Consider the following 18,653-nt stretch of genomic DNA (forward strand, 5'->3'; position numbering starts at 1 on the left):
GGGTTGCCAAGATTTTTGGACCTGTGGGCAAATCTTGGATTTTGAGTGAGTGCTGAGACTCAGGACAAACTCCACAGCAGCCATGGTGTGTGACTAACACAAAAGGCTGCCACCCAGAAGAGGGGGCTTGAGACATCACAAAATCAGAATAGTCAGGGTGACGCTTTTCCTATAATTGTATTTCCATAATAAGAAAGGTAAGCCTTTTGGATTTCTGACTGCCAAACAGCTGTTAAAGGAACAAGAAAATTATTTCCCCTGCCCTGGAATCTAGGGCTGTGCTCCTGCAGGAAGCAAGCCCCTCTTGAGATGTGAATGCTCTGAACCAGTGGTTCCCAATTAGGGGTCCGGGAAATGCACCCAGGGGGGTCACGGCCCCATCTCTTGCCTCCCTCCCAACTGAATAGTTGTCATTCTTGCATGGTAATATCTCAAATTTTATGGTCTGTTTTAGCGCTGTGCAATTTTTCAGTTTATTGGCCAAAATTGGCTTTGAAATCACACCACAATAATGATTTTGAGCCAGCAGTACACAGCAATATATTGCTCCTTGTGCAAGGGAGAGCAGGGCAGCCGATTTCAAGGCACCGTTTATATCACATGAAGATCTCAGCCAATAATGCTGCTGATCTGAGCTGCCTTCCCTCGTGCTGAGGGAAAACAGGGCAACTGATCGCCCTCACTTCAAGGCACCGTGGCACTACCTTCCCCTGGCACTGGGGCACAGCAGCTTTTCTCAGCAGGAAAGCAGCAGAAGCCACAGTGGACGTGCATCTTCACTGGCTGCCGCGGCTGGCTGCCCCGCTGGTGGCGCCTTGATGCACCCTCCATCCCCTCCCACTAAAACCACTCTGTTTCCACTCCTTCCCCCCACCCATCCGATCTCCAAGGTTGCTCCTTCCCTCATCCCCACACCCAGTCTCCAATTTGAGACATCATGATATATTGGAATATTGTGATGTTTAGCTGCTGATATATTACAATGTTAAAAACCAGATACCGCTCAGCCCTAGTCTATTTTTTAGTAGTTTTACCTCGGGTTATAAACACATCGGGTTACAAACACTTCGGGTTACAAACTCCACTAACCCAGAAGTAGTACCTCGGGTTAAAAACTTTACCTCAGGATGAGAAAAGAAATCACATGTTGGCGGCAGCAGGAGGCCCCATTAGCTAAAGGGGTACCTCAGGTTAAGAACGGTTTCAGGTTAAGAACGGACCTCCGGAACGAATTAAGTTTGTAACCAGAGGTACCACTGTATACCTAAAATCCTTTGCTTATTAGAGACTACCCCACATTTTGTTCAAAAATTTGCTCTGTCACAGAGTTATCAAAATTTTCAAAAGTCAGTGGTCCATGACTTGACTTTTGAAAAATAAGGGGTCCTCTGTAATTAGCTATTTGGGAACCACTGCTTTGAACAATCTCCACTGTAGACTCCGGCATATATATGTGTAAATAAAACCATATATCTTAAAGACACTACAGTCTCCACTGTGCCTCATTTTTCCAAAGGCAACACAAACCCTGGTTAAGTTTCAAGACCTCTGGAATCTCACACGGCTCGGCAGAGATTGGGGTGGCCTGCAACAGTGTGATTGCCTAGCCTCAGGACTCAACTGAGCAGACATTCATCATGTCTATAGTAGAGCTAAAGGTCTGATTCTGTTGCTGTCTTCACATGATTATGTGGAAGAGCAGTACCTACAGAATACTAAGAGATCCTCCTGCAGAAAAGACTTTGATTTTCTGATTTACGTGTCCGTGTGTTGTGTTCCTCAAGGTCTTTCTCATTTCTGTTCCAATAAGGGTGCAACCCATTTTCAGCATATGTTACCTATGAATGTAATTATGCAGTTGGGTGAGATGGAGGGTGGAGTAAGCTTGTTTTCTCCTACTCCAGAGGGTAGGACCTGAACCCAATGGCTTCAAGTTACAAGGAAGGAGATTCCGACTAAACATCAGGAAGAACTTTTCAGGAGGATAAGACAATAAGACCTCTTTGACAGTGGAACAGACTCCCTCAGAAGGAGGTGGACTCCTTCCTTGGAGGTTTTAAAACAGAGATTGGATAGCCATCTGTTAGGGATGCTTTAGTTGAGATTCCAGCATTTCAGGAGGTTAGATGAGGTGACCCTTGGGAGCCCTACAGGCCAGAACAGAACTGAACTGAAGGGTTCAGTCAGCCTGCTTATATAGAGCTCCAGTACAACGTAACTGTAACAACTTTCTGTAACTATCCAATCACTATCCAACGTCACTTTCAATCCATTATTTGCATATGTGGACCTGAGTAAAAACTATCTGCAGTATCCCCCTGCTGGCCCAGGGTGAGAACATCAGTACATAACACCTTCCAACTCTACAATTCTGTGTTTCTGATAAAAAAATACTTGCTGTTCTATATGGACATATTGAAAGTAATGGAGAAAACAGCACACACACACCCCTCCTTAAAACAGAAAAATGATACACAAATTATAAGACTACCATCCAAGATACTAAGGCTTTTCTAGCAGCAACACTCAGAAAATGTGAGGCATCACCTGGAAAATCCTTTAGAACCAAAACAGGCTTGTATATTTTCCCAGCATAAGGAAAACGTATCCTTTCTGCCCCAAGAGAGTTTCCGTAAAAATACCCTGTAGTAGATGACCAGATAATATTGGACTACACTGCAGGGTTGTCATGCATCAACATAATTGTCATCATGCCCATGTGTGATGGGTATAAGTCGTAGGGCACTGATGTAAGAATCTATATGCCTTCAGTGCCACTTATACATGCAATATCAATAAGTCCATGTTACAGATTGTTGTAAACTGCTTGAAGTGCAGTCCACCCACCAGCACTGTAACTGGACTGTATTGGTATTCCAAACAAAACAACACAACACAACCTTTTAAAGCTCTCTCCCCATCCCAGAAGGGATGCAGGTGGCGCTGTGGGTTAAACCACAGAGCCTAGGACTTGCCAATCAGAAGGTCGGCGGTTCGAATCCCCACGACAGGGTGAGCTCCCGTTGCTTGGTCCCTGCTCCTGCCAACCTAGCAGTTCGAAAGCATGTCAAAGTGCAAGTAGATAAATAGGTACCGCTCCAGCGGGAAGGTAAACATCGTTTCCATGCGCTGCTCTGGTTCGCCAGAAGCGGCTTAATCATGCTGGCCACATGACCTGGAAGCTGTACGCCAGCTCCCTTGGCCAATAAAGCGAGATGAGCGCCGCAAACCCAGAGTCATCCACGACTGGACCTAATAGTCAGGGGTCCCTTTACCTTTACCTCATCCCGCAAGAAATCAAATATCTACAACAAGTCCAATTTGGCAGGGAAGAACCAGTACCTATTTAACATGGGGTAGCTCAATCGCTAGAGCATGAGATTTTAAATCTCAGGGTCGTAGGTTCGAGCCCCACATTGGTCAAAGGCTTCCAGAATTACAGGGGGAGGGTTGGATTAGTCCCTTCCAAATCTACAATTCATATGCAATAACAAGCACGATGAAAACCCTGAGTTTCTCCATTGCTCCTCTATGGGCGCCTTGAGGAGGAAGGAGAAACTGAAAAGGGAGCTAGGAAGCTCCACGGCACTCGGGTTGAACGCGTCACTCTACATTCTTTATGCGTCTATGGTGACGGCAACCAAAGCGTCGCGGGGGATGGGAGGCTTGACGCGCCTCCTCGGGAAGAGGGCGAAGCACGTGACTCTCCCGTCGCCTCGGCTCAGCCTATCAGCGCCTCGGAGCCGCTTCCACGGGTCCCTTTCGCCGACAAGATGGCGGCCGTAGCAGCCAGTTCCCCTCAGAGCGCCGCGACGCCCTCGCCGCCGCCGCCTCCTGCTCCCGCGGCTGCTTCCCCGCCCGCAGCTGCCTCCACCGCCGCCGCCGCCGTTTCGTCGGCGCCTCCCGCGGCTCCCGCTCCGGTTCCCCTTCAGGCCGCCCCGGCGCCGGCCCCGACTCCGGCCCCTGCCCCGCCGCCGGCTCTGGCGGCGCCTTTCCCCGGCGGCCGCGCGGTCCGGATCCACCCGGTGGTGCTCGCCTCCATCGTGGACAGCTTCGAGCGGCGGAACGAGGGGGCCGCCCGGGTCATCGGGACGCTGCTCGGTAAGGCCAACGACACCCTTCCGTCCCAACCGCCGCTTTTCCTCGTGGCCGGAACTCTGCACATGCTCAGAAGCCCGCCTTTCTTTACCTACCTTGTACTCATTCCTAGGCTGGTAATAATCGGCTTGGAGTTTCGCTGGCTTGCTTTTGTTTTTTAATCGACTGGTGTATAGGTTTTATGAAGCGGAAGCGATAAATTAATTAACTGGCATAGTTTTAGTTCGTAGTTATTTCGTAAAATGTATATACACCGCTTGGGTGTTAAAACACAAACGTGAAACTCGGAAGTCAGTCATCTGTGCACTCATTTAAATGTAGCTTTGCCAGGTAATAACTTTATGCTTCCTGTGTTTTTATCCCATAAAATATATACACCGCTTGGTCGTCAATCAAACTCAAAATTATTGTTATTTATTAAATTTATATACTGCTCTATATCCAGGGGTCTCAGGGCGGCTCACAGAATAAAATAAGATGTAAAACCAGCTAGTCATCACCATACTAATTAAAATGTAGCTATGCTAGTTAATATTTTCATGCGTTTTTATTTCATGAAGTTTATACGTCATTTGTAAACAACAACAACCCAAACCCTCAAAGCATGTTACAAAAAGATAAACCGGTGAAAAGCTAACATGTGTTGAAAATAGTAGATAGGTAGCCGTGTTGGTCTGCCATAGTCAAAATAAAAAAATTCCTTTCAGTAGCACCTTAAAGACCAACTAAGTTAGTTCTTGGTATGAGCTTTCGTGTGCATGCACACTTCTTCAGATACTTCAGATGTGTTGAAAATGTACAAGAAGCTAAAATGCTAAAAGCAGCTGCTTGGCAGCATTTATGTGGTGCTTCGACTGCTTTGCAGGGTTACCCACAGGCCAGGGGATGAAACTGCATGGATTGCAGTTTAAAGACAGGGATGGGGGAGGTTTTGGCCTCTCCAGACATTGGTGGGCTCCAGCTCCCATCATCTCTTGCCTAACAGTAAGTGGAGGGTCATAGGGTCCCATTCCTCCTCTTAAAGTTTCCCAAGTGTATTTGACAGGCAGAGGTGAAATTTGAATCTGGGCTTCATGCCTTGTAGCTGAGGTCACATGGCAGCTTTGCTGCTTCGACGCTCCCGTTTTGTAATGGTGCATTATTGATTGCATTTTGTTCCTGCTTCCTCTGTCATTGTTTGGCTGGTGCGCAGAATCATTCCTGTGAAGTAGCCTAAAAAGCAGCCCACCTGTGTATACTGCAGTGGCTGAGCAAGGAATTGGCTGAGCAAGGAAGCCAGATTCTCCCTGTTCTATTCATGTCAGCTGTAATGGCTCTCAGAACACTTCACTCACTATGGTATCTCAACCAGTTTGTCAGGCAAGTGAGTATGATTATTCCCATATTGCGGATGGGTGTTGAATTTATGACTTTATGGCAAAGAGACAAGGCAAACCAGGAGCGTACTGATTTGTAGGTCAAGCCGCTAGGCTGTGGTACCTTTTGCATGGTCACATGTCTCAGCCCTAGGATGCCCAAATGCAGTGGAGAACTAAATGTGCTTTAAATAGCATCAAGGTTGCAAGTTTGATCCCCTTATGAGATAGCTGCATATTCCTGCATTGCAGGGAGTTGTACTAGATGATCCCCAGGATCCCTTCCAACTCTACAATTCTGTGAATTTACGTGGAAGAGGGGATTTTGGAAGAGGATAGCTTGTCATAAAAGGCAAGGAAAAGTGCATCTGTTTTACAGTGGTGCCTCGCAAGACGAAAAGAATCCGTTCTGTGATTCTCTTCATCTAGCGGTTTTTTTGTCTTGCGAAGCAAGCCCATTGACGGATTAGTGCTTTTAGCGCTTTTAGCGGCTTATCTGCTGATCGGATCAGCTGATAAGCGGCTTAGCGGCTTAGAAAAAGGGGGGGAGGAAAAAAAACCCGCAGGAACTCGCAAGACATTTTCGTCTTGCGAAGCAAGCCCATAGGAGATTCGTTTTGCGAAGCACCTCCAAAACGGAAAACTCCTTCGTCTAGCGAGTTTTCCGTCTTGCGAGGCATTCGTCTTGCGGGGCACCACTGTATTGTACTTTTCTAAATAGTTTATTGAAGGAACAGGGAGCTCTTTTTTGCACCAGGTCAAAATACTCAGGCCTTATACTGAAACATGATCCCATGGGCTAGTGTAAATTATGGCCACATTGTTGTACACCACAATAAAAAGCATTCTTTAATAGATACGGAAAGAAACTGAAGTTGGAGAAGAAAGCTGGGTGATGTTTCTAATTCCAGTATACTTTCTTAGCAAACCTGAATCATCTTCTTCTTTTGGTCAGGTGTGCCAAGGGTGGGAAACCTTCTGTCAAGGGCTGCAATCCACAAGCTGTAAGATGTCAGGGGTTACAATATGTTGGAGACTCAGTTGACTTCATCCTTCCCTCCCTTTCTTTCTCCGAGAGAAAGCAATAAAAGGGAAAGCACTTTGCATTTTGAGTACATCAGATGCTTTGATACTCTACAGCAGCATCACCCCTAAAAAAAACAAGCCCCTTGCTTCTCCCTCCAGCATCCTAAATTTTGGTTTCTTTCTCCCCACAGACCCACAACACTTTGCAATTCAAATTACATCAGACACTCTCCAGCATAAAGAAGGCATTTTGCCTATTAATCTTGGTTTCCTCCCTCTACCCTCTAGCACTTTTGCTTCTCCCTCTAGCTCCCAACAAAACTGTGGAGAGAGCCATGGCAGGTATCTGGCTGATGCTTTCTCATGGAAACATCTCTATTAATTTCACAGGCACAGTTGACAAACATTCTGGAATTGCAAGGCTTCATGAGCCGAGACCAGCCCAGCAGCTGACAATCGCTCATCCTTGTCTTATACCTTAATTACAAAATTTATCCTTGCATGATCCTGGGGCCTTGGTTAGCAAGGCTTTCTCTTCCAGAAACATGTTGTCCTTAATTTTGCAGGCACCATTGACAAGCATTCAGTAGAAGTCACCAACTGCTTCTCAGTGCCTCACAATGAGTCAGAAGATGAGGTGAGTACCTGCTTCCTCCCCATGCTGTATTATGTCATGTACTGGCCACTCAGAGTCTCTAAGCCCAGTGTGGTGTTGAAATAGTTGATAGCTAGATTAGAGAATTCTGGGTTTCAAAATCCCTGTGACTCTGGTGCAGCATCATTTCTTGGAAATTTGATAACCTGGTGATTGTTTGAAATGAAGGCAGGGAAGCTATAAGACCATTTGCAGAGAGCAGGTTTTGTGCATGCAGAGTTCCAGGTTCAATCCCCAGCATCTACAGTCACAAGAACTTAGTTATCAAGGCAGGTAAGACTGCTTCAGACCTTGGAGAGTTGCTACCATTGCAATAGATGAGACTCACTGCTACAGATTCTCTAACTTCCTTTCTTTACTTCTAGGTGGCAGTTGACATGGAATTTGCCAAGAATATGTATGAACTGCACAAGAAAGTTTCTCCCAGTGAGATTATTCTGGGATGGTGGGTTGCTATTATTCTTGTTACAAAAACAGAACAGCATTAATGGGCTTTTAAAATTGTTGATGTACAGTGCAAGTTATGCTAGGGCAAAAGTGTGTTTACTCCTGTGTTGCATAACTCATTCCAGAGAAGGTAAAATTAATTGTGACTTATCTAAAAATGGCAGAACTACAGCAATTTCCTGACTTCTGTTAGTTCTATGTTAGAGTGTCTTATCTGATTTTTTTTTAAAAGCACTGCTGCCAAGTCCCAACTTGGGAGAAAGGTGGGATATAAACATGTTAAATAAATACATATTTGTTAATATTTTTATGCCATCTTTCAAAATCCAAAGTCCCCCCCCCCATGATGGCTTACACTCCGCACAAAAACATTTCAAAAGTCCTTTTTTGTACCCAGCAAGAGACTTCAGTGACTGCAGTAAATAACTGACTGCCCATTTACCGTATTTTTTGCACCATAACACTCACTTTTTTCTCCCAGAAAGTAAGGGGAAATGTCTGTGCGTGTTATGGAGGGAATGCCTACGGGTGGCTGGGGGGATCTGCTGCAGTCATGAGCAGAGGATCCATGGTTCCCCTTCCTTCCCTCCTCCGTGGCTCACTTTTAAACAGCAAAGCGGGAGAAGAGCCGCTGAGTGGGGAGGAGAGAGGGACAGAGAGCCTGCTTCTTTAAAGGAGCAAAGCAGGAGAGGAGAGGAGCCGCTTACATGAGTAAGCGGCTCCTGTCCAGTTGGTTCCTTTAAAGCAAGCAGGCTCTCTGTCCCTCTCTCTTCCCCACTCAGCTCGCTACATAGCAGCAAAGTTTTTCAGCTTGCTAAGCCGGGGATGAGTGGGGAGGAGGGAGAAAAGCAGAGCCTGCTTGCTTTAAAGGAGCAAAGTGGGAGAGGAGAGGAGAGGTGCCTTCTCCCCTTATACCCCTCTTCTTCATTATTAGTAGTATCCTTCTCAACCCACCCCACGTGTGCTCCTTGTCCCTTGAGTGCTTTTCCTTCCCTCCCCACTTAAAACGTGGTTACAAAGCACAGATCCACATGGATCCTCAGGATTTTTGCACTGGGTCACCCCAAATTCACCATCAGATCACATAGCATGTCCATGGCTACATCTTGCACCAAAAAAATCACGCACCCACTGTTGCCTGGGGCCGCAGTGGTGCAAAAACGTGGTTACAAAGCATGGATCCACATGGATCCTCAGGATTTTTGCATTGGGCTACTCCAAACTCACTGTCAGATCACATGTCTGTGGCCATAGCATGTACCACAAAAATCATACATCCACTGTTTTGTTTAGATTTTTTTTTCTTGTTTTCCTCCTCTTAAAACTATGTGCGTATTATGGTCTGGTGCGTGTTATAGAGCGAAAAATACGGTACTTGGAGAGGAACATCTTGTTCCGTATAGACCAATTGGTTAAATGGCTGGAGTATCATGCGGCTACATTACTTATGAACGTTGGATGTGCCGGTCTCCCCATACCTATAACATATGTTCACTGTGTAAGGGCCTGGTTCAGACATAATGACAAACTGTGGGCTGTGATTAAAGGAACAAGTGTTTTGTGAGCCTCAGAAGCATATACCTACCTGCTACTTTTTGTCTCTGCACAACCAAGAGGATATTATAAGCTTATCTGCTTTCACTTTTAGATTAACCACAGTTCTCTGTTTTATCCAGACTCGGAGAACTGTGGCTAGTTCTAACTGTAGTTAGTTTAAACAAATGACAAACATTTGATTCTGGTTTATTTTAACTAAGTGCAGTTTCTAATTGCACTGGGCTTATGCTTTCTCCGCAGAGGTACTGGCAAGTCTCTTGCTATCTTTTTTCCTTGTATTTATTTTGTGATGCAACTGGTTTATCAACAAATCATAGAATTGTAAAGTTGGAAGAGATCACAGTGGTAATCTAGTCCAACCGCCTGCAATGCAGGAATCTTTTGCCTCCAAACCAAGTTATGATATATATCTTTAATGTAATTCAGAGGGCAGCACAAGAATGATTTATGGATGTATCTACATCTGAATTAGCGATGTTTAATATATCTCACTGGCATATCACATCTGGGTCTAAAAGGTCTGTGTTAAATGAATGGGCTTCATTGTGTGCAGGTATTAATTAGTCTTAATTACGTTTTTGAAGGTATGCAACAGGGCATGACATCACAGAACACTCTGTCTTGATTCATGAATATTACAGTCGAGAAGCACACAATCCAATTCACCTCACAGTGGACACCAGTCTACAAAATGGGCGCATGAGCATTAAGGCCTATATCAGGTATTTAGAAAACAACCTTCGTGTACTGCACTTGTTCTACTTCCATCTTTGTTCCTTTTAACTAGAAATCTGGTGTTTCACAAAAATGGCCTTTCAAAAACAAGTAAGACAATAACATATCAAAAACGAAAATCTAAATGCAATAGAGTAGACCATCAAATAAGTATGACTGTTTAAAATAAAGTTTTCAAAGCATATCTATAAACAGAAAGACTGAGCCCAGTGGAACTTGCTTGGGAGAATGTCTCTTATTTAGTTGCTACCACGGAGAAGGCTCTGTCTGTCTCATATACCCAAGGACATTTAATTTATGAGAACATTCCAGGGCTCCTGACTGTAAGTTTCAAATTAACAAAGGATTTGGAGAATGTTTCAGTGGGCATTACAGAGGAAGGAGAGAGGGAAAAAATTGTCATCTTGCTTTTAAGGATCCCAATTGTGTGGATGGTCCTCCATGTACTATGTATGGAGAAGGGATGGGATGAGAACAGGTGTTCTCATTTGTGCTTTTTTTATTTCCTACCATTCTGCAATTTCCTTGCTTTTTAATCAGGTATTTGTCCACCGGAACATTCAGAAGTACTATTTGTATATTTGCAGTTCTTGCCAAAGTTTGGCTTATTGTGTTGCCCGAAGCAGGATTCATAGTTAAACTCTCCTTTCACTAACCGTGAGCTGTACTAACCAAGGTTTGTTCTTGGTGTTAGCTGATGGTTAGTGAAGAGGGAGCTTAACCATGATCCTGGGTTCAGATGACACCCTAAGGCAAACTTAGGCATAGTCTGGTGTAGTGTGGCAACAAAAATGACCTGGGAAGAGCCAAGAGTGAGCTCCTCCAAAACCCCACACATTGGCACCATCTCGGTAAGCCATTGTTTGTCCTACCATGCCATATGAATCAAGCCAGTGTAACCACCTTCTTGGGTGCTATAAATCTTCCTCTGAGCCCTTGGTTGTGCTAAGAAAATCTATTTTTCCTCTAGTACTGCAATGGGAGTCCCTGGTAAGACTATGGGAGTAATGTTCACTCCACTCACAGTGAAATATACTTACTACGACACAGAACGGATAGGTGGTAAGTATTCTTGTCCTTTTTTGATACTTTATAAATGTCTTTGATTAAAGTACAGTGGACGCTCAGGTTGTGAACGTGATCCCTGCGGGATGCACATTCGGAACCCACAGCGTTCGCAACCTGCGTCTGCGCACATGAAGGTTGCTATTCTGCGCATGCGCAAAGCACGATTTAGCACTTCTGCACATGCGCGACCGCCAAAACCCGGAAGTAACCTGTTCTGGTACTTCCGGGTTTCGGCGGTCCGTAACCTGAAAAAATGCAACCTGAAGCGTCTGTAACCCGAGGTATGACTGTAGTGTGTGCCTGTCCTCCCAAGTTTCTCTCATTATTTGGGGCTGAGACAAGTAGAGGTTGGCTTGACAGTGTTCTGTAGGATAAAGTAATAGGGCTGTAATCTAGGATGCAGTTGAGAGTGGCCTAACCTGCCACTTATGCCTGATGCTGATCTTCCTAGGGATAAGGAGTGGGGCTTGTGTGATCACCCCTTTGCTGCTCCCCGTATAAGTGAAATAGTTGCCACTCATTCCTATGGGTGATGCTGACCCTTAGGTTGGAAGACTGGGATTTTATTTAATTAATCCACAGCAGCCATCTGGTTTGCCTGGGGCGAGTAGTTATCAAATGCACATATCTGTTTATTCCACCGCCAACTTGACCATAGTTGTGTGTTCCAGTCTAGAGCATTCATAGCACTCCTTTGTGTTGCCTCCGCATATTATGGCTGCTGTCTCTGTGTATGCTCTCTCTACTTCCATGTAGTGGGGGTGGGGGTGGTTTGCTGTGGGTGATTTAGAACAAAAGACGGAGGATTCAGTTACCCAACATTCTTTTGTAAGGCTGGAGCTGAGTGATGTAGAGTAGTAATAGTTAAGGCTATAATAACCAGCTGATCAACTAATGCATTTTCTTGAATGAACTGACATTTATTTAGCTCATAATAAAAATTAAGTTTTAACCATATATATCCTGCCTTTCTGCCTGTCAGTAGGCCTCCTACTGGCAGCTCACAGTAAAAAATAAAAATGAACCTACAATATATGTAAGATTCATTTTCAGAAATAAGGGCTGTGGGAAAGGTATTGTTTTCCAGTTGCTGCTCTTTCAAAGTTCGGCCATGGCCATGTGGGAAAACAGCCTACCACCACCACATGACTTTGTTCCAGGGGTTGGAGAACCTGTTCTTGGGCAGTAGGATGGTGCTGACTTTTCCTAGCAGCAGTGAGAGCACAATGATAGCTGTCCGCTGCTCAGTGCTTAGATACCACTGTGTTTATAAATATTTAGGTCCAGCTGGGTTTTCGGTGGCTGACAACAGCTGCAAAAAGGCAGTGGGTGCATAGCTTGAATTGAGTTGGTAGAGTGAGAGGCCTTAATCTCCAATTGATTGCTTTTTGCCCCTGTAACTCCCTTCCTTCAGCTCAGGTCCTAGATAATATGTTTGCCACATTGTGAGGGAAAGCAGGTGGGAGGAGGGACTTGCAGGGGAACTTGACTGTCAGGAAGAAGAGAAGAAGAAGAGTTTGGATTTGATATCCCGCCTTTCACTCCCCTTCAGGAGTCTCAAAGCGGCTAACATTCTCCTTTCCCTTCCTCCCCCACAACAAACACTCTGTGAGGTGAGTGGGGCTGAGAGACTTCACAGAAGTGTGACTGGCCCAAGGTCACCCAGCAGCTGCATGTGGAGGAGCGGGGAAGCGAACCCGGTTCACCAGATTATGAGTCCACCGCTCTTAACCACTACACCACACTGGAAGGAAATTAAGCACTAACAGCAGTGACAGTAGCAACATGGTTGTGTGCCCAGAGACACTGTTCTGCATTGAAACATGTTCAGCTTTTAAATGCTTTCTCTAAATTGGAAGATGCACACTATTTGGCAATATCAACCTTCAGCAATCTGGATTTTTAACAATTGGATTTCAGTTTCTAATGAGTGAAAGGCTTTGCCAACAATGCTTTCAGCTGAATAACCATGCAGTGGCCAGGGGGAAGAGATGAGGCAGTAGCATCAAATAGTAGTTGTTGAATTCCCACTAGAAAGGGTGTGGCAATGGATTCAGAAGGCTGCATATGAGCAGTGAAGCATCATGATTGCTATGGTACATGGCTTTAGGTTCAATTTCCGGAATTGTCAGTGACGACAAATGCTGTTCTAACAGTCATTCCCACACCCTGTGTTCTCAGTTGATCTCATCATGAAGACTTGCTTCAGTCCAAATCGAGTGATCAGTTTATCCAGTGACCTTCAGCAAGTGGGAGCTGCTTCTGCTCGGATTCAGGATACCCTGAGCACGGTGCTGCAGTATGCTGAAGATGTGCTGGTGAGGATAGTGTTGTGGTCTGGCCAGGAAATAAATGCACCCTTGTTTGTGTGCACCTTTATTTTGAATGACTTGTTAACATTGCCTGTCTTCATATCTAGTCTGGTAAGGTGACTGCTGACAACACTGTTGGCCGCTTCCTGATGGACCTCATCACCCAGGTTCCGAAGATTTCGCCAGAGGACTTTGAGACAATGTTGAACAGCAATATCAACGTAAGTCCATAGAGCTGGCTTGTAAAAGCATCGCTTGCTTGGAAGCTTCCTCCATGCAAGCAATGTGCCACAATTGGCTAAGATATAGATGTATAGGTGGGTAAGCTGGTGATTCCTGTTTGGTTTAGTAGCATCTCTTGTGTGTACTGACTTGCAAGGCTGCCTTAGATCTCTGGTGCAGCAACCTTCCTGAACAACCAGAGGGGACTTTGAATTGGCTGCCTTTTATGAAGGCTTATTTCCCTGCAAATCAAGAACTTGCGTTGTATTGGATCATATCCTGAAAAGTTGCCCATTTGGATAAAAATATGGACTTTGACCAGTTCCAAAGTTAGCGTTGGGGTGGGGGGGGTGCATACACATGTTGCTTATAAAAGGATGGTAGCCAAGTCAGTATATTCTATGTATAAGCTCCTAACCACAAGCTCCCTTGAATGCTCCTGTGTAGTTTTGCAGTCACAGCCTAGGTCTTGACGAGAGCCTCGTTTTACCCAACTGCACACCGCAGTCTTGGACATGTAAAATTATTGGCAGTGGCCAAGCAGTTCAGACTGCATAACTCAAGATAGTGGTGGTTACCTCTGGTTCAGGTTTCCTGTCTGGAAAATGGAGGCACAACAACTGTGCAGCCTTTGTGGACAACGGGTCTGGAACATTGGGGCCTGGCTACCCAGGCCACACACCTCATTGACACTGCTCCATGCTCTCTTCAAGTCCTTTTGCCCGGTTGGAATGTGTCCTTAGACTTCGATAATTCATCTTGCTTGTTTGGATGGGGGTGTTTGTGTGTGAAGAGATGTCAAAACCTCTGGCTTTTGTATGGTTGGAATTAGTCCACTGTACAGAGAGAAGAGTTTCATTTATTGCTCTGCCCGCTTTTGCTTCTGGCCACACCAACCATTGGCAAGTGGCCCCTAGAAGGTTGCTTATAAGGGAATGTGGCCCTCAGGCGGAATGTTTCCCTTCCTGTACCATATTGCAGAGAATGAGATCAAAATAAGTAGAGCACCTCTCTTACTGGACTAAATCCTGTTGGTGCGAAGCTTCACGATAATGTAACTGTTTGGCAAGGCTTTCAAGCTGTATTAAACAATCTGGAACTGGGAGCTTAAGAGGCTCTGCAGTCTCTTGGCACAACCAGGTGGACCCAAGTATCAATACGCTCCTGCACATTAACAGATTGTTATTTTATACGACTGTTTTCTGCCTAATCTTATGCATGCTCCTTTCTTCTTTCCAGGACCTGCTGATGGTGACTTACTTGGCAAATCTCACACAGTCACAGATCGCACTCAATGAAAAAATCCTAAACCTGTAATTAACTCCTAACCATCTTATTAGAGGAGAAGGTGAAGAAAACTATGGAGTTGTAACCTTGTCATTCAGTTCTTATAATTGGACTATAACTTTTGAAATGACTGATAATTAAACTGTCAACTTTATCCTGGCCCCTCTTTCCAAGCCTTGAAGAACCGCATCCCCCAAAAAACAGGATCACAAAGAGGAAGACAATAATTAAAAATAAGCTAGCAACTCCCAAGCTGCTGAGTCTTGCCCATTCATGTTTAGATCTTAATAACCAACCAAGTAAAATCCCATCCTTTTTAATTCATTTTTTGACAAATCTATTCTTAACCTCAGCTCCTCAGGACAGAGGAAGAACAACCTAATAATACATACTACAAACATTTCAAAAACAAACTACATAAAATGTTGCTGATCTTTGAAACCTTTCTTCTAAATGGCCGAAGTTCTTTCAGCACTACCCAAACTCTGCTTGATCTTCAAAAGTACTTGGGGTGGGGGAAGAAACCATAAAATATAGTGAAGAATTGTGAGAATCTAATGGAGCGGGAGATATTGGCTGACTTTTCCTTGGCCTAGAGGCTTCTGCTCCAAGACTCTCTAAGAGTTCAATATTCTTGGAATCAGGAGTACAGATTAGATTCCAGCCAAGTGACATCAAGAGTTTATTGGAAGTGGACTTGTTCAGAACAGTGTTGAATTGATGCTAAACCATGGCAAGGAGCCATTGTTTAAAGTCCCATTTTTTCTATATAAAGCACATGTGTCAGCAAGGGGGTATGGCTCCTAAGCATGTTTTCTGGCTAAACACATAACAGTGTCTCCTCTGTTACAGGGAGCTATCCTGCCAAGAGGCATATGATACTTAGTTGTGTATCTCATGATTAACTATAATCTCTCTAAAATGCATTCCAAACTCTTGTTTCTCTGATACTCACTGTTGCCAAGCTTGTTGAAGCCTTCACTTTCATCAGGTCTCTACAGCTGTGCTATTACTCATACGTAATATGAAAAAATAATATTACAACCTTTGGCCCTCCAAATGTTGCTGCACTACAGTTCCCATCCACTCTTCCCATGGTTGCTGGGTTGATAGTTGTTGGAATCCCAACAACATGGAGTGCATCAGAGTTCCTCACCTTGGGACTACACAAAGCAACCTTTGAAAGCCTCTCTGTATGCCTCTACTTATAATTTATCACAGAAGGGCACAATCTGTTGGAACATAAGCATTTAGGGCTTTCTAGATCAATTTGATCTTCCTAGATTATGCTTTAAAAAACACTTATACAGTTGCTAGCTTAATCTGTGATGGGCAATAGCCAACAGATTAATTGGAAAGAGTGGTCCTCGGTTTCTCATTTTGAGAACCTTTTGGGCAACAAAGTTCTCCTATTGCTATCCTGAGAAGTCGAAAAATAATATCCTTTGTGATTTTAAACCCCAAATACAAGAGCAACCACACTTCATCTCCACATTTGCGGAAAATATCCCCGCTGTGATGTCTTTGTGAGGACTCATCAGAGAGGGATTTGAACCTTTTAATGCACATAAAAGGGAAGCAACAGCATTTTCAAAGATCCTGACTTGGTTAGCCACTATGTACATTGCAGACTTGCGCTCAACAGTAGCATTTATTATTATTATTAACTGCAACCCCGAAAAACAGACAAATAAACGCATGCAAGCCTGCCCAAATTGTGTATTCCGTTTGCAAAGTTAAGTCAGGGTAGCAAACTCTATAAACTGAGGATGTGAATAGCGCTTTCCATTGCCTGTGATGGTCTCAGTGCCACTGTTGGGACCTGATTTCCTTGGGCAGGTGCCAGGATCCCAGCAGCTTTAACGATTCCTGCCCTGGTCCACTGTAAATTCTATTTTCAGTCTGATACTCCCAAGAAGTGCCACCTGGTTGGATTTAGCCAACCTTTTAATTACAGTACCAACAATGCCCCTGATCTAGTGCCATGTAAAGGAAATACGGGAAATAAAAAGGATGGCTATACCCAACACAGCTTTGAGTGCTGCCAACAAAGCCAGGTTAGTTGGAGAGAACCTGTTGACAGAGGGGCCCCACCAGTGGTCACTTTGCTTGAGCAGCCCTTTAAACTTGGACATATCTCTGGAAGTTCTACTGCCCTTGTCTGTACTGGGATATTATTTTTTTTACTTGGGCTGTCAAATGGTGGTGGAGGCAACCCATGATTTGTGCTAATGGTAGTGACACAATGGCCCTTGAGAAACCTGAGATGGCAGCATCTGTGGTCTCTTTTGTGATGCTTGTAAAAACATGCCATTGTTAGTAGTCTGTCCTCTATCAGCATATATTGTATGCTTGGCAGAAAGAAAACAAAAGGGAGGAGGCAAAGGTATATCTTGCTTCTGATGTTGTTCACAAGCATGTCCTTTAATGAATGAAAGAACTGCAGTTTCTGCCTATCGCCTGCCCCACTCGACTCATTAATACTAAAAGCTTGCCTTAACAGTTGTCTTCTCAATCAGCAGCCTTTTGCCTTCTACCTGTTAGCAAGACTACAGAGCCCCTTCATATTCTCAAGACACTGCAAGCTTACTCCCGACTTTCATCAGTGTTACAAATGGAAACCTATTGTTGAACAAAAACATGGAGGAGATTATAAATTTCCACCAGTTTTGATAGGTGGTATAGGGGAAAGGAGAGAGAAAGAAAGGGACCTTTCTCACATATGTTTGGTTGTTACCTCATCGTTTCCTTATCACAAAATGCACCTATGTTGTGGTTTTGGCAATATTACTGTTTATGTAGCACATTAGAGTTGTGAGCTCTAGTGGCACCTATGTGTGTTTTGCTTTCAGACACCTTTTTTTATTCCTGCATGCTCTTTTGCACTTCGGCATCTTAGTGATGATGAGCAGTGAAAAGTTTCAAGGCAACCCTATGCAACTTTGGTTTCCTTTTGGATGAGAGTGCACTAGAGATAGAGGGTGTCCTTGTAATATTTTCACTATTTGTAAATATACTAGTGGGGAGTGCTTGGTGCTGCCCAGAAAATTTCAGAAACTGAAAAATACTGTGAGTTAAATGGATAGTATGTGTGTCATACCAAAAGCAGGTGATGTCATGTCAAAGTCACATTTCGGTCTGCTATCTTGATTTAAAATGATACCCAGACTCCAAACATTGACAAAGACTGCTGCACCCACCCCAGGAACCCTCATCCCAAGTTTGGTGATGATATCTTGAAAGGTGGCAGAACCTAAGCCTAAAAAAAATCACACCAAAGTCACATTTCAGTCCACCATCTTGATTCAAAATGGTGTCCAAAAGTCAGCAATGTCTGCCACCCCCAGCTTGTGAACTCTTGCGCTGTTTGGTTGAGATATCTCAACAGACTTCCAAACTTTTGGAGAACAGGTGGACAAATCATTTTTCAAAATATATAATAGACAAGCAGAGGTCTCGGACCCTCTTACTCTCCATTTTGCAGTGTTTTCAGCCAATATTTATTGCCTCCTCTCAGCTGTGTCAAGCAGTGCTTGGTATATCATCCTTCGAACTCTGATCTCCTACCTAACAATTGCCTCCCACTGATGAGACATCAATTAGCCATTCTGGACTATTGACCAGTAATTTGCATAGGGAAAGGTCAACCTTCAGCTGCTTAGCTTAAGTTGGATAGAGTGTGGTTATACAATTGTTGCATTTAGTTTAAAGGAAAGCAGAGATTAGTGTTCTTTCAACATTCCTTGATGGCTAGTTCAGAGCCAGGCAACAAATTACACCACCGCTTGGGGTGGTGGGTGAAGAGGCTTGCATTTCCCTAGCTCACCTCTTATTTATTTTTAATGTCTAAACTGGCCTTCAGCAAACTGCAGGTTGGCATACAATAGAGAA

At 44.3% G+C, this 18,653-nt stretch overlaps 1 protein-coding gene across 1 annotated transcript; it reads left to right on the top strand.

Annotated features, from left to right (window-relative positions):
• The first annotated feature begins 3,516 nt into the window (after positions 1-3,516).
• EIF3F (eukaryotic translation initiation factor 3 subunit F) lies at positions 3,517-15,014 on the top strand. The gene is given in 9 exon segments (XM_083505700.1): positions 3,517-3,621; positions 3,624-4,101; positions 7,046-7,116; positions 7,500-7,579; positions 9,723-9,860; positions 10,844-10,935; positions 13,123-13,259; positions 13,361-13,474; positions 14,715-15,014. Coding segments are annotated over 9 exon segments (1,278 nt in total). The 5' UTR covers positions 3,517-3,531; the 3' UTR covers positions 14,793-15,014.
• The last annotated feature ends 3,639 nt before the right edge of the window (positions 15,015-18,653 follow it).

Source organism: Podarcis liolepis (genome assembly GCF_965112155.1).
Source record: "Podarcis liolepis genome assembly, chromosome: 5".
In the NCBI taxonomy this organism is placed as follows: Eukaryota; Metazoa; Chordata; class Lepidosauria; order Squamata; family Lacertidae; genus Podarcis; species Podarcis liolepis.